Consider the following 12,540-nt stretch of genomic DNA (forward strand, 5'->3'; position numbering starts at 1 on the left):
GTAGACCAGGCTCACCTGGAGTTCCCCGTGTATCTCCAGCTGTCCTGGGATTACTTCATCCCCAGAAGCTGGGATCACAGCTGGGCATGAACCACCACGCCAGAATATTTTATTTTGGGACAAGCTTACAATGTAACCCTGACTGACTCGGAACTCATAGCAATTCTCCTGCCTCACCCTCCTCCTGAGTGCTGTGATTCTGGGGTTACAGCTGTCCTGAGAGCCGGCTTTGGAGCTGAGGAGGTCACAGGCTTGTGTGAGGAGGTGGTAGAGACCAGCCCCCTGAGACATTGAGAAGAAAATAAACAGGTGGCAGGCCCCTCCTCTGTCACCAGCTGACAGGATGTGGGCTTTCATAGCTGTTACTTCTGTCCCCTGTATCCTGCCTCACACAGCACCTGCAAAACTTCCTTACCTTCCTGGGTCTTGTTTTTGAGGTGACAGCTCTAGAGGACTTGGGTGCTTCTGCTCTGCTGGTAGTTTGTGTTTAAGGGTCAGCGTGACATCAGACTCTTGATGGCCTCCAGATGAGCCAGCAGATCTCAAACAGGGAACTGGGCAGGCCAGGGGCAGAGTCCCTGGGGAATTGACAGGAGAATTGTCGAGAACCCCCACTCTGCCTCCCAGCCTTCCCCACCACTTTTGCACGGGAATCAATCATTCACTTACATGCTTAGCTCTGGAGCCAGCATTTATTAAAGATCTAAGTGGTAGGCACAAGTCAAACTCAAAACCACAGAGAGTGCTCTGAGGTTTTTGCTGTGGGGAGCATTTGATACTGGGGTCACCAATCCCTTAACCAGGGAGGTCAGAGAAGGCTTTGAGAGGGAGGTGGGTGAGGCTCACTTGAAACCTGGGAACATGGTTAGGTTAACCTAGGCAAAGAAGCAGTTCCTAGTGCAGAGGAGAGGGGGACATGCATGACATGCTAGTGGCACCTGACTAACAAAGCATGGTGACAGCTGGTGGCCAGAGCAGCTTGGCAGGAGCAGGTCACAGCAGGCCTTCTGTTATGTTAAGAAGTCTGAGTTTTGTTCTGAAACTGATAAGCAGAAAAGGAAGGATTGTCTGGTAGTGGAAAGCTCTGCCTTCCCTGCAGCCACTGCTGATGCTCCCTGGGGGGAACTCCTCCACTCAGGCCTTAGTGGGAAGCAGCCACTGACCCCTAGAGGAGCCCAGCAGGATTTGAAGCGCTCTGAGGGGAGTAAGTTAGAAGTGGCCAGTGAGAAAATTGGGAGTCACCCGGGGCAACTTCACCAGCCCCCACAAATATTGTTATGTGCTGCCTGTGATCCCCAAGTTCAACTAATTCTTCTGTTTCAAGATACACTGATTATGGAAAGAGTAAGGGTCAGGAGGTTGGGGAGGAGGAAGCAGGTATCCGAATACATGTTGTCTCTTTCTGGGTACCTTCTGCCTACAACTGCATTTGCTCTGAACTTATAAGTAGGCATTTCTAGCTGCTATAGATAATAGAGATTGGGGAAAAGTCTTGTTTTTAGGTAACCACACCCTCTGCCCAGCTCGTGGATGTGAATCCATGAAGATTTTAACAGCCATGATATCAGCTGGCTTGCTACAGCCACCACTTCCAGGACTCAGAAGCTGAGGCAGGGGGACCCTTCCTAGCTGGTTACCTTTCCCTCACTGCTTCCATCTCTGGTGGATGCTGCTTCTGAAGTAGAACAGGCCACAGATCCCAAGTCTGCCCTAAGGTTCACTATCCTGAAATAGGCTGGGTTAAGCTGAGGCCACTTTGGCCCAGGATGAGATCATGGTTCCAGTACAATATCCTAAATCTTAGTGGCTGTCTAGGCTCCTTCTAATCAGATTTTCTCAGAGAAGTGTGTGTGTGTGTGCGCGCCAGAAGAAGATGCCGGGTCCCCTGAGACCTACATGTACATGGATGATGCCAGGAACCAAACTCTATTCCTCTGGAAAAGCAGCAAGCCACTCTTAACCCCTCTTTTCTTTTTTTCTTTCTTTTCTTTTTTTTTTTTTTTTTTTTTTTTTTTTTTTTTTTTTTTTTTTTTTTTTCTTTTTTTCTTTTTGAGTCAGGGTTTCTCTGTGTAGCCCTGGGCTGTCCTGGAACTCACTCTGTAGACCAGGCTGGCCTCGAACTCAGAAATCCACCTGCCTCTGCCTCCCAAGTGCTGGGATTAAAGGCGTGCACCACCACTACCTGCTTTCTTAAGCCCTCTTAACTGAGCCCTCTCTCCAGCCCCCACTGCGTTTCTGTTCACTCAGTGTGCTCCCAGCAAGTGTCACTTTCAATTCTGCAACTGGGTGACAAAGCAGGATGCCTTTCTCCCCCTAGGAACGAGATGGCAGCCATGTCTCAAACACCGGTGAAGTCCCCAAATACCTTCTGCGCCCCTGTCAAGCCTCACCCCAGCTCCCTTCCTAGGGCTGAGATGGAATCAGCCCTGATGGACTGTGTGGATCGTGGCCATCAGCTTTGTATTGTTCTAACCCTGTTCACCAGGCAGAGCGGGATGAGGGTGTGTATTATATGTGCCTGGGTGGGCCTGTGGAGGTCAAAGGCCAACTTCCAAGGGTTGGCTCTGTTTGCCTTTGCTCATCACAAGCATCCCAGTTAAAGGCTTCCAGGAGCTTCCCTTTCAAGGCATTTAAGGTAGAGGAGACACTGAAGAGTGCACACACGTGAGGGATCTGACTGAGACTGGGGCCTGAGTGAGGAAGGACCAGTGGTCTGTTGGATGTAATGCTTCAAAAGCAGGCGCAGGCAGACAGGCAGGCAGGCACAGGCAGGCAGGTGCAGGCATGTAGGCATGCAGATGCATGTATGCATGCAGGCACAGGCAGGCATGCAGGCGCAGGCAGGCAGGCGCACAGGCAGGGGCTGTTTAAGGACGCTCTTGAAGGCTACATGAGGAAGCTGCTTTGAATTTAGTGGGCAACAGAGAGCCATCCAAAGCTTATGGAGTGGGGGAGTCACAGACCCTGAACTGTCTTTAAGAAAGGTTGGTAGGACTTGAGGAGGAAGGCGGCCCTGATGGCAGTACAGGTAGAGGTAACGTCCCTGCTAAGGGGCTGCTGCCTTAGCAGAGGGCAGACAGCCATAGGGGCTCTTGGAAGGACACTCCAGTGTGGGGATGTGATGACTACAGCTCTGTTCTTAGAGTCTGCCTTGATTTGTAGTGCAGGAGAAGTATACCAAAGTTTTCTCAGGGCCAAAGAGAAGATGTGGACTCTGGGACTCTGAGGTTCTCGGCCTAAGGTCGACTTGCCTTTTTCTACTTCTCTTTTGATTTTTCTGGGTTTCCCCCAGGTTGTGAAATTCACAAAAACCACATTTTTCCCCTCCCTCTTCCTGCTGGAGCTGCTTGTTTTCCTCGTGACCCACAAAACCCATTGTTGGGTCTGCCTGCTGCTGGAGCCTGTGAGGTTGAGGCAGGAGGATTACTGGAGTTTAGGAGTTTAAAGCCACCCAAGGTTACAGATCACATATCCAGGTCCTCTGAAAAAACAAAGAAACAAACAAATCAACAAATAAAAAGACTGTTTCTCCTCTGCTGAGAGAGAATCAGTGGCTTATATTGTAAGAGACAATCTTACTATGTAGCCCAGGCTGGGTATTTATTGTTTTATTTCCTTTGGGAGGGGGAAGGGGCATAGGAGTCACTTCACAGACCAGGATCAGTTTCGCAAGTACTGGAATTAAAGACATGTGCCACCACCACCACTACCATGCAGTATCCCAGGCTGTTTTTTAACTCAGGATCTTCCCACCTCAACCTCCTCAGGACTGGAATTACAGCTATGTGCCATGACCCCTGACTCCTCTATGTGGTCTTCCTGCCTGGGACCCCTCTGCAGTGTCACTGGCTGGAGGCTCTTGCTTTCAGGCTTCCAACACTGGCTAACCGCCACAGTGCTTGGATTGTCAGTGAATTGCAGAAGCAACCTTGATCTTTCCAGAAAATGACTAGGGGTACCCATAATAAGACTGGAGACCCAAAACCTTTCCTAGGGGAGCCCACTCTCCGTGATCCCAGAAAGCTCCCTACTAATAAAACCACTGGAGACCTGCTGGAGGCTGGTGTGTGATCTGTGAGCCTGCCTGAGGTTGTGAGTTTAGTTTTGGTTTCTTTGTGTAGCCCTGCCTGTCCTGGAACTCGATCTGTAGATCAGGCTGGCCTTGAACTCAGAGATCTACTTGCCCCTGCCTCCTGAGTGCTGGGATTAAAGGCCTGTGCCACCACGTCTGATCATGGTGACTTTAAAATTTTATTTTTATTATTTTTAATTATATGTAGATGTGTGTATTTGCATGTGAGTGTGTGCACAAGAGTGCAGGTACCAGCAGAAGCCAGAAACAACAAATTCCCCTGACCTGGGGTTAACAGAGCGTCGTTATCTGTCTGCTGTGGCTGCTGGAAACAGAAAGTGGTCCTCTGGAAGAGCAGCATGTGCTCTCAACTCCTGAGCCATCTCCTCGGCCACCATTATGGTAGTAGGCATGTGTAACCTGTGGCCTACAGACTGCATGCAATTGCATGTAACTAAGAATAGTTATGAATGTCATCTAACACAAAATGGGAAAAATTACAATATTATGTAATTAGAGGCTAGAGAGAGGGCTCAACAGTTAAAAGCACTTGTTGCTCTTCAAGAGAACCTGAGTTGGGTTTCTAGTATCCAAGCTGGGATCTGAGGACCTCATCTGGCTTCCAATGATACACATGTATTCAAACATCTGGCATGTGGCGCGCACAAACACACACACACACACACACACACACACACACACACAATCTTAAAATGCTGGGCTTGGGAACATGCCTTTAATCCCAGCACTCGGGAGGCAGAGGCAGGCAGATCTCTGATGTTGGAGTCCAGTCTGGTCTACAGAGTGAGTTCTAGGACAGCCAGGGATACACAGAGAAACCCTGTCTCGAAAAACAAACAGACAAAAAATTTTTTTTTAATGTTTGAAAAATTACGAGATTGGATTGACAAAACAGTTTGAGTTTTGTTTGTTTGTTTTGTAACTGAGTTGCAGGGTTCTTCAGTCGGAACTTTGTTGATGAGAACGCTGTGTCGCAACCTGAGAAAGTTGGACCGCCCTTGGAGGGGTTTGCCCCAGCGGTGGCTTGGGGAGAAAGAGCAGACATTCCCTTTGCACATTGCTGACTCTATTCGCAGCACTCAAGCAGAGAGTCCCAACTTCAGTTTTCTCAGGGTAAAGAGGACTCTGGGATTTTCCTTGCACTTTCAGGGCCCTGGTCAAACACCTGGTCTTCACGGTGACGTCACTTAGTCCCTCAGCACGGGCGAGGGGCCAGCGTCCGGTGGGATTCCCAGGTCTCAAGGGTGACGCCTGGGGTTCCCCACATCTGATAGGAGCAGCGGGTCCGGCCCTCCCCCAGGCGGGGCTTTGAAGATTTAGAGCCAGACTCTGGCCCTGGAGGCTGCTGAGCCCCGCAGGCCCCCAGCTCCGGGAGTGCCATGGGACAGCTGATAGTTAAACTGATGCGAATCTTTGGGAGCCAGGGTAAGAGGAGCACCGGGCAGCCCAGTGACCTCTTTGATTCCACTGTCTTGTGAGACTCTTGGGATTCTGGAGTCGTCGGGGAAGACTGACTGGGAAACTTGGGCTGCGAGAGTTCGTTTCGTGCACTCCTATATGTCCCACCGCCTCCTGGCTGCTCTCCACCCGCGCCCCACTTGACCCTGAGTTTCAGTGTGCTCAGCGCCCAGGAGTGGGAAAGCCTTCTGCTCCGGACCCCATCTCCCAGCTGAGCAGTGCGGGACCCGGAGGGGCCACGAAGTCAGTTTCCTGAGATTGTGATTTAGAGCCCAGCGTGCTTCGGACCCTTCAGAAAATCGCTGTCTAGAAATGTAGACAGAGGTGGGGTAGGGGTCGGGAGGAGGGTAGGGGTCCGGTTCCGATGGCAAGAGAAACGGTACAGTTCCCCGGCAGAGGTCTCCAGCTCGCCGGGAACGCATTTCCCTGCGCATCCTAGGAAAAGGGAGGGGAGCGGGCACACAGAAAGCTAAGATATGGAGCTTTAGCTCCTTGTGGTTGGGTTCGGAGACGGCCGAGAGATGGGTGGAACCGGGAGAGAAGGCATCCATCCAGGCAGGAGCGGAGGGTGAGGAAGAGGCCAGGACTAGAAGCCTACTAGGGACACCCAAGTCCGTGGTAGTCCGGGCTGGCTCTGACCTTCCCCTTTCCCTGGATGCCTCCAGAGCACAAAGTCATCATCGTGGGACTGGACAATGCAGGAAAGACCACCATTCTCTACCAGTTGTAAGTAACTACTGGGTGAACAGAGAGGGCTGGGCCTCACACCAGACTGATAGTCATTTGCACCAATCACCAGAGCCCTTCCCTGGGTTTGTGGGTAGTCGTAGACAAGAAGAGTGATGGGAAGATGCTGATGTGACCTTCCTGATTTAATGGTTGCCAGCCTGGAGTTGAATTCTGCCAGCGACGGGCGACCTCAGGCCCCACGGCCTCCGGCGATCTACCCTCCCAAACCCTTTTTAGTCCTGGCAGGTGTGGAATGCCAGGCGGTTTCTCGCCTCGCTGCTCTTGGCTCCCCCTGGTGGCAGGACCCTTTCTCCTCACCCTTGCACCTTATGGTTAGTTAACTTCTTCCTACTTCAAACCCCAGCCAGAGCGGACCTGGAGCTAGGCAGCTCCGGGTCTATCCTACAAGCCGCGCAAACAGACACCCTGGCTTTCCCAGGAGTTTGCTCCGGATGGAGTCTTTCCTGATGTGGAGACTCTATTGAGAGCATGTGCTCCCTAAGAAAGTAATATGTAATTAATTAAATTCTATTAGAAAAGAAAGGCCTGGAGGTGTTGGTCAGTGGTAGGCTGCTTGCCTAGAATTCTTGAGACTCTAGATTGCTTCATTGTTACATTAGAAAAAGAAAATTCAAACAGTACAAAGTTTTTTACTCTCAAACTTTCTTATAACTTCTTTGTAGGCTTTCATAAAGCACGTTTAAACAGGCATTGTGGTCTTTGCCTGTAATCACAGCACTCAGAAGTTAACCTTCAGACAGGAGGATCTCATATTTGAGGTCATACACACACACACACACACACACACCCCAAATACACAAAACAAACATAAACAAAAACCAAGAAAACCAAACCACCCCAAACTGAAAACAAACAAAAGTTTCCTTTTTTTCTGTCCTTAAACCAGGGACATGTCTGATGGGCTCACTGGGATCTGTCTGTTTCTCTACAGCTCCCAAAATTCCAATGTGGTCCACAGAGCTTATTAGTGCTGCAAGCCCCCAGGCCTCAGGGATCCTAAGCTGCATTCAGACAAGACTCCCAGGTGTTTCTGCCTGAGGACTTAGGATTGTTCTAAGGAGAGTTTAGGCTCTCCCAGGCCAGGCCACACTCAGACTAACTCATACCTTTCTTTTCTCATATCAAACACGGGACATGGGCCTTATCTAGTGCTTGGTCACCCAGAGTTGTTCTGGGTTGGACTCAGCTGCTTTGGGAATAGAGGGTCTGAGCTGGGAAAAGACCTTAGGACCTTCTCTTGCCTCCCTAGCCTGACCAATGAGGTTGTTCACACCTGTTCCACTATTGGTAGCAACGTGGAAGAAGTTGTTTTTCAGAAGACCCACTTCCTCATGTGGGACCTAGGGGGCCAGGAGGCGCTGCGCTCCACCTGGGACACTTACTACTCTAATACTGAGGTAAGGAGGGAACCAGGTCTGGGAGGTCAAAGAGGTGTCTGAGCATTAATTAGCCTGTTAGTCATCTGACCTATTCTCTGAGCCTTCTGACACCTGGGATGTGATTGAATGGCTGTCACTTCAGTTGAGAGGAAATTATAATAAATGGTGTGTCAAATAACACAGTGTAACATCTGGGAAGACTTAAAAAAAAAAAAGATTTATTGCTGGGCAGTGGTGGCACACGCCTTTAATCCCAGCACTTGAGAGGCAGAGGCAGGTGGATTTTTGAGTTCGAGGACAGCCTGGTCTACAGAGTGAGTTCCAGGACAGCCAGGACTACACAGAGAAACCCTGTCTCCAGGAAGAAGGTAAAAAAAAAAAAAAAAAAAAAAAAAACCAACCAAAAACTATTTATTGTATATGAGCTACACTGTAGCTGTCTTCAGACACACCAGAAGAGGGCATCAGATCTCATGGTTGTGAGCTAACGTGTGGTTGCTGGGAATTGAACTCAGGATCTCTGAAAGAACTGTCAGTGCTCTTAACCACTGAGCCATCTCTCCCACCCAAGACTTTTCAATCCTTAAAAGATAAAAGAAATAAAAATATAAATATATAAATATGAAAAAGAGAAAGAAGATTTCTGAATCCTAAAATGAGGGTGGTGTTTCATGTCTGTTATCCCAACACTTGGGAGACTGAGACGGGAGGCGCCTAAGCTCCAGGCCAGCCTGGGTTACATACTAGAATTTTTGTCTCCAAAGAATAAAATATAAGGTGAATGAAAATGGGCCCAGCCCGGTGAGACTGGCAGGTGGCACAGATCCTTTCCTGTGGGGCTGGCACTTGGCCAGTGATCAGAACCATTGGTAGGAAGCACGTTCACCAAAAAGAAAGCTTGCAGCTCATATCTCAATCCTGCTGGACAGTTTGTCATCCTCGTGATAGACAGTACAGACCGGAATCGGCTGTTGACCGCCCGGGAGGAGCTGTATAAGATGCTGGCCCATGAGGTAAGCCCCCCAAAAGTCGGGAAGCCATCCAGTGAGACCAGCTGTGCACTCTCAGACTGGTCACACACCCTCCCTCGCTGAGGTTCACTTCTGAGGTGCTAATTTGAGAGCCCTATCCTCGTAACATGGGGAGAGCTAGTTTACTATAGATAAAGGGTTCCTTCCATCAGCGCCTCAGAACCACTGCACAGAGTTTCTGGTTCAAGGGCTCATCTTGCTTCTCACCCATTGTGAGACCCTGAGAAAGTTGTTTCGCTTCTACTAACAAGGAGGCTCATTAGACCCCACCTCACCATGGCAACGGTGGCTCTTGCCTGCAATCTGGGAAACTGGAGCAGATTGTCATGAGGTTGAGGCCAGCCTGGGCTACAAAGTAAAATTTTGTTTTGAAAAAACAAATGAGCAAGGACAATAGCAAAGGAATATCTGAGAGAAGTGGTGGCGCCACAGGCCTTTAATCCCAGCATTCCAGAGGCAGAGGCAGGCAGATCTCCAAGTTGGAGGACGGCTCTGGTCTACAGAGCAAGTTCCAGGGTTACACAGAGAAACCTTGTTTTAGGGCGCGGGGGGGACCTCAAAAAACAAGCCCACCAATGTCTGAGGTTCTTACAACCATCCCGTGAGCAGTTAGAATGTGCTCCGTGAGTGGTGGCATCACTAGATGGGGCTGCTAATGTTGGGGTGAGCCTCCTCCTCTGTCCCACCTGGCACGGGCCTCTCTTGCTAGGACAGTGGGGCAGGGATCCTAGAGGACTGTGGGAGGGATGCTGGGCTGGCCGACTGGCTGACCTGGGAGGCTCTTCTGCCCACAGGCGCTTCAAGATGCTTCAGTGCTGATCTTCGCCAACAAGCAAGATGTGAAAGACTCCATGACCACGGCAGAGATCTCCCAATTTCTCACACTCAGTGCCATCAAAGACCACTCATGGCATATCCAGGGCTGCTGCGCCCTCACAGGAGAAGGGTCAGTCTCCTCCCACCCTCACCTGCCCTGGCCTGTCCAGTGGGCAGAAGGTTACCTGAGCCTCCCTCTTGTCTCTTTCCAGTCAGAATCTGGCCCACAGTTGGCTCCAGGCCCAGTAAGATGGACACAGGCCCACAGCTAAGGTGCTGTGAGCCTGCAGAACGCCTGTGCCCCAAGGGCTTGCTCTAATAGTGGTAAAGGCTAAGACTCCCCAGAAACAACAGTGGTTTTAGGGACTGAGAAACTCTTTGGAGAGAGTGGAATGGATAAAGTGGAGGAGAGTCAGAAGGAGGAGAAAGTGGAGGAGGAAGAGGAAGAGGAGGAGGAGCAGAAGGGGGAAGGGAAAAGGAAAGAAGAAGAGGAGGAGGAGGAGAAAGAAGAAGAAGAAGAGGAGGAGGAGGAAGAGGAAGAGGAAGAGGAAGAGGAGGAGGAGGAGGAGGAGAAGGGGGAAGGGAAAAGGAAAGAAGAGGAGGAGGAGGAGGAAGAAGAAGAGGAGGAGGAGGAGGAGGAGGAGGAGGAAGAAGAGGAAGAGGAGGAGGAGGAGGAGGAGGAGGGGGAGGAAAGGCCTCATAGGGAAAGGCCCTCAAGGTCAAAAATCACCGACTCTGACTTTCTTACTTGTAAGGGAAGGGGCTTATACTTCCCTCTCCCCTAGTTCTGCAGAGAGTGATTAGCACACTTTCTTTATTAGACCTTTTAAATACCTACTTGGTGCCAGGGACTATTCTGTGCATTGATAAAAAACAGTGGCTAGTCAACTAGGCAGAAATGCCTACCATGGAGCTGAGGGTGTGGCCTCACATGAAGCCCTGAAATATTGCATACCTGTAATCCCAACACTGGGTGGGGGGGCGCGTGTAGAAGCAAGAGGATTAGAAGTTCAAGGTTATCCTCCACTATATGATGAGTTCAGGCTAGACTGGGCTACACATCAAGGCCCTGCCACAAACACCAAAACCAAAACAAAGACACAAAGTAATAAATGGGAAGATGGAGAAAGGAACAGCTGGGGGAAACTCATAACTTTGTGTGTGCGTGTGCACACGCGTGTGCCCCGTGCTTGGCTCAAACACTTCAGGGCGTGAAGGGCTAGACTTCTCCAAAATGACCTTGTATGAGGCCTGGAAAATTCCTTCATCTCCGCTTGCCTGGACACGGTTTTTGATGAAAAAGAAACTTCAAATAAGTAAATCCAAGGGACCACAGATTTCTGGCCATATGCTTGTCACCTGAACCCATTAGAGACTCTCATGTTCCAGTCTACAGTCTCTTTCACAGTACTCACTGGGTCCCCATGTGCCATACCCTGGGCCAGGCTAGGCTGGGTGATGACAGACAAGGCCGCGTTTCTATCTTTGTTCTGGAGGTGTGTGTCTCACTTCATGAGGGGCTTGCTCACAGAGGCCCTCTGACTCCCTTCTGCTAGGTTGTGAGTCTGGTAGGATGACTGCTGCCCCCAGGAGCCCCAGCCTCCAGCACAGTGGGAGCCGATGTGTTCTGGAACTCAGCTTGATTCCCTTCTACCATTAAGTGATTGGATACAACCTTGGCTCCCCTCTCAGTCTGTCCCAGGCAGAGGCTTGGGGTTTTCCAGCCATCATCTTATGGGAAATGCAGATGTGATGGTCCTTTTTCCGTTCCTCCCTCCCTGCAGGCTGCCAGCTGGGCTCCAGTGGATGCAGTCTCAGGCCACCGCCAACTGATGTCCCAGTCGGAGGCCAACCAGAAACCGCATGGTTAGCACCAGTGAGAAACACCAAGTCATTTGTTGGTGGAAAGAGGGTGGCTATGGACAGAGAGATTACTCCAGTCCTCTCAACTGTCACTGAGAGCTAGATCAAAGTCTTCAAGTTGGTGCAGACAGGATCTCAGATGAAACTGACCCTCCACTCCCTCACTGCTGGTGTGAGGAGACACCAGGGAACTTGCTGGGGGTGTTGGGGACATCAGGTCTCTCCCAGTCCTCTCCTGTTGGCCCAGCAAGCAGGAGATCTTGGACATTGTTCCATAGCCAGCCGACAAAGGAGATTCTGAAAAAGGAGGCAGTAGGACCTGGCCAAAACCTGAGGATATGGGGGTGGGGTGGAGGATGAATGAGAGAATAGAAGATTCCAGACAGACTCAGTCCTTCACACTGCAGGATTCCAAGCCCCTTTACCCCCACCGGCTCGATTTCCTGCTCCCTCTTAGATACTGACTCTGACCACAGCTTTCCCGGCCTAAGTCACAACCTGGAATCTCCTTCCGTCTCAGCATCCTTCCGGTCTGAGTCCTACTCCTCTGAAATGTCAGAGTTCTATAGGAACTACTTCTTTTGTCTTTGTGTCATGATTTTTTTTTTTAACATCGCATTATGATTTAAAAAGTAAAGGTACATAAGTGTCCCTGAAAACGCCTCACCTCTTATTTCTGTCTGTTCCTCAAACTGACTTTTTGTTCTTTGTGGAAAGGTTTTGGGGAAAATCCACCTTGGAAACGGGGTGTGGGACGGGTGGACTGCTACAACGATCCATTTGGCTAGAGAGCTTGGCCAAGTTGAAGGGCATTGGCACCAGCTAACCAGGACCAGGGCTCTTAGCGCTAGTGGGGATAAGAGGCCTGCCTGATAATGATCCACTGAGAAGGGGACCCCAAGGAGATAAAAAAGCCCTTGAGTCCTTTAAAGGTGGTGCTAAAGATGGATTGGAGGCCCATGATGTCCTTCTATATACAGGAACAGAGACAATATAGCCTTTCCCCTGTTCAAGCAGGCAGGGAACCTCTGGGGGACCCTGGGCAGAGATACCAAAGACCCAGATCTTTAATTTTGTAGTTTTCCTGAGATGTGGTTGTGAAGGGACAGCTTGTGAACTCTAGATATTTCAGTCATACTTTGGATTTTCA

At 50.2% G+C, this 12,540-nt stretch overlaps 1 protein-coding gene across 1 annotated transcript; it reads left to right on the forward strand.

Annotated features, from left to right (window-relative positions):
• The first annotated feature begins 5,246 nt into the window (after nt 1-5,246).
• On the forward strand, nt 5,247-12,049 carry Arl5c (ARF like GTPase 5C). The gene is made up of 6 exons (XM_034506483.2): nt 5,247-5,518; nt 6,217-6,277; nt 7,551-7,698; nt 8,610-8,693; nt 9,506-9,657; nt 11,312-12,049. The coding sequence occupies exons 1-6, from the start codon at nt 5,473-5,475 to the stop codon at nt 11,358-11,360; spliced, it is 540 nt and encodes a 179-aa protein (XP_034362374.1). The 5' UTR covers nt 5,247-5,472; the 3' UTR covers nt 11,361-12,049.
• The last annotated feature ends 491 nt before the right edge of the window (nt 12,050-12,540 follow it).

Source organism: Arvicanthis niloticus, chromosome 6 (genome assembly GCF_011762505.2).
Source record: "Arvicanthis niloticus isolate mArvNil1 chromosome 6, mArvNil1.pat.X, whole genome shotgun sequence".
NCBI classification, from domain to species: domain Eukaryota; kingdom Metazoa; phylum Chordata; class Mammalia; order Rodentia; family Muridae; genus Arvicanthis; species Arvicanthis niloticus.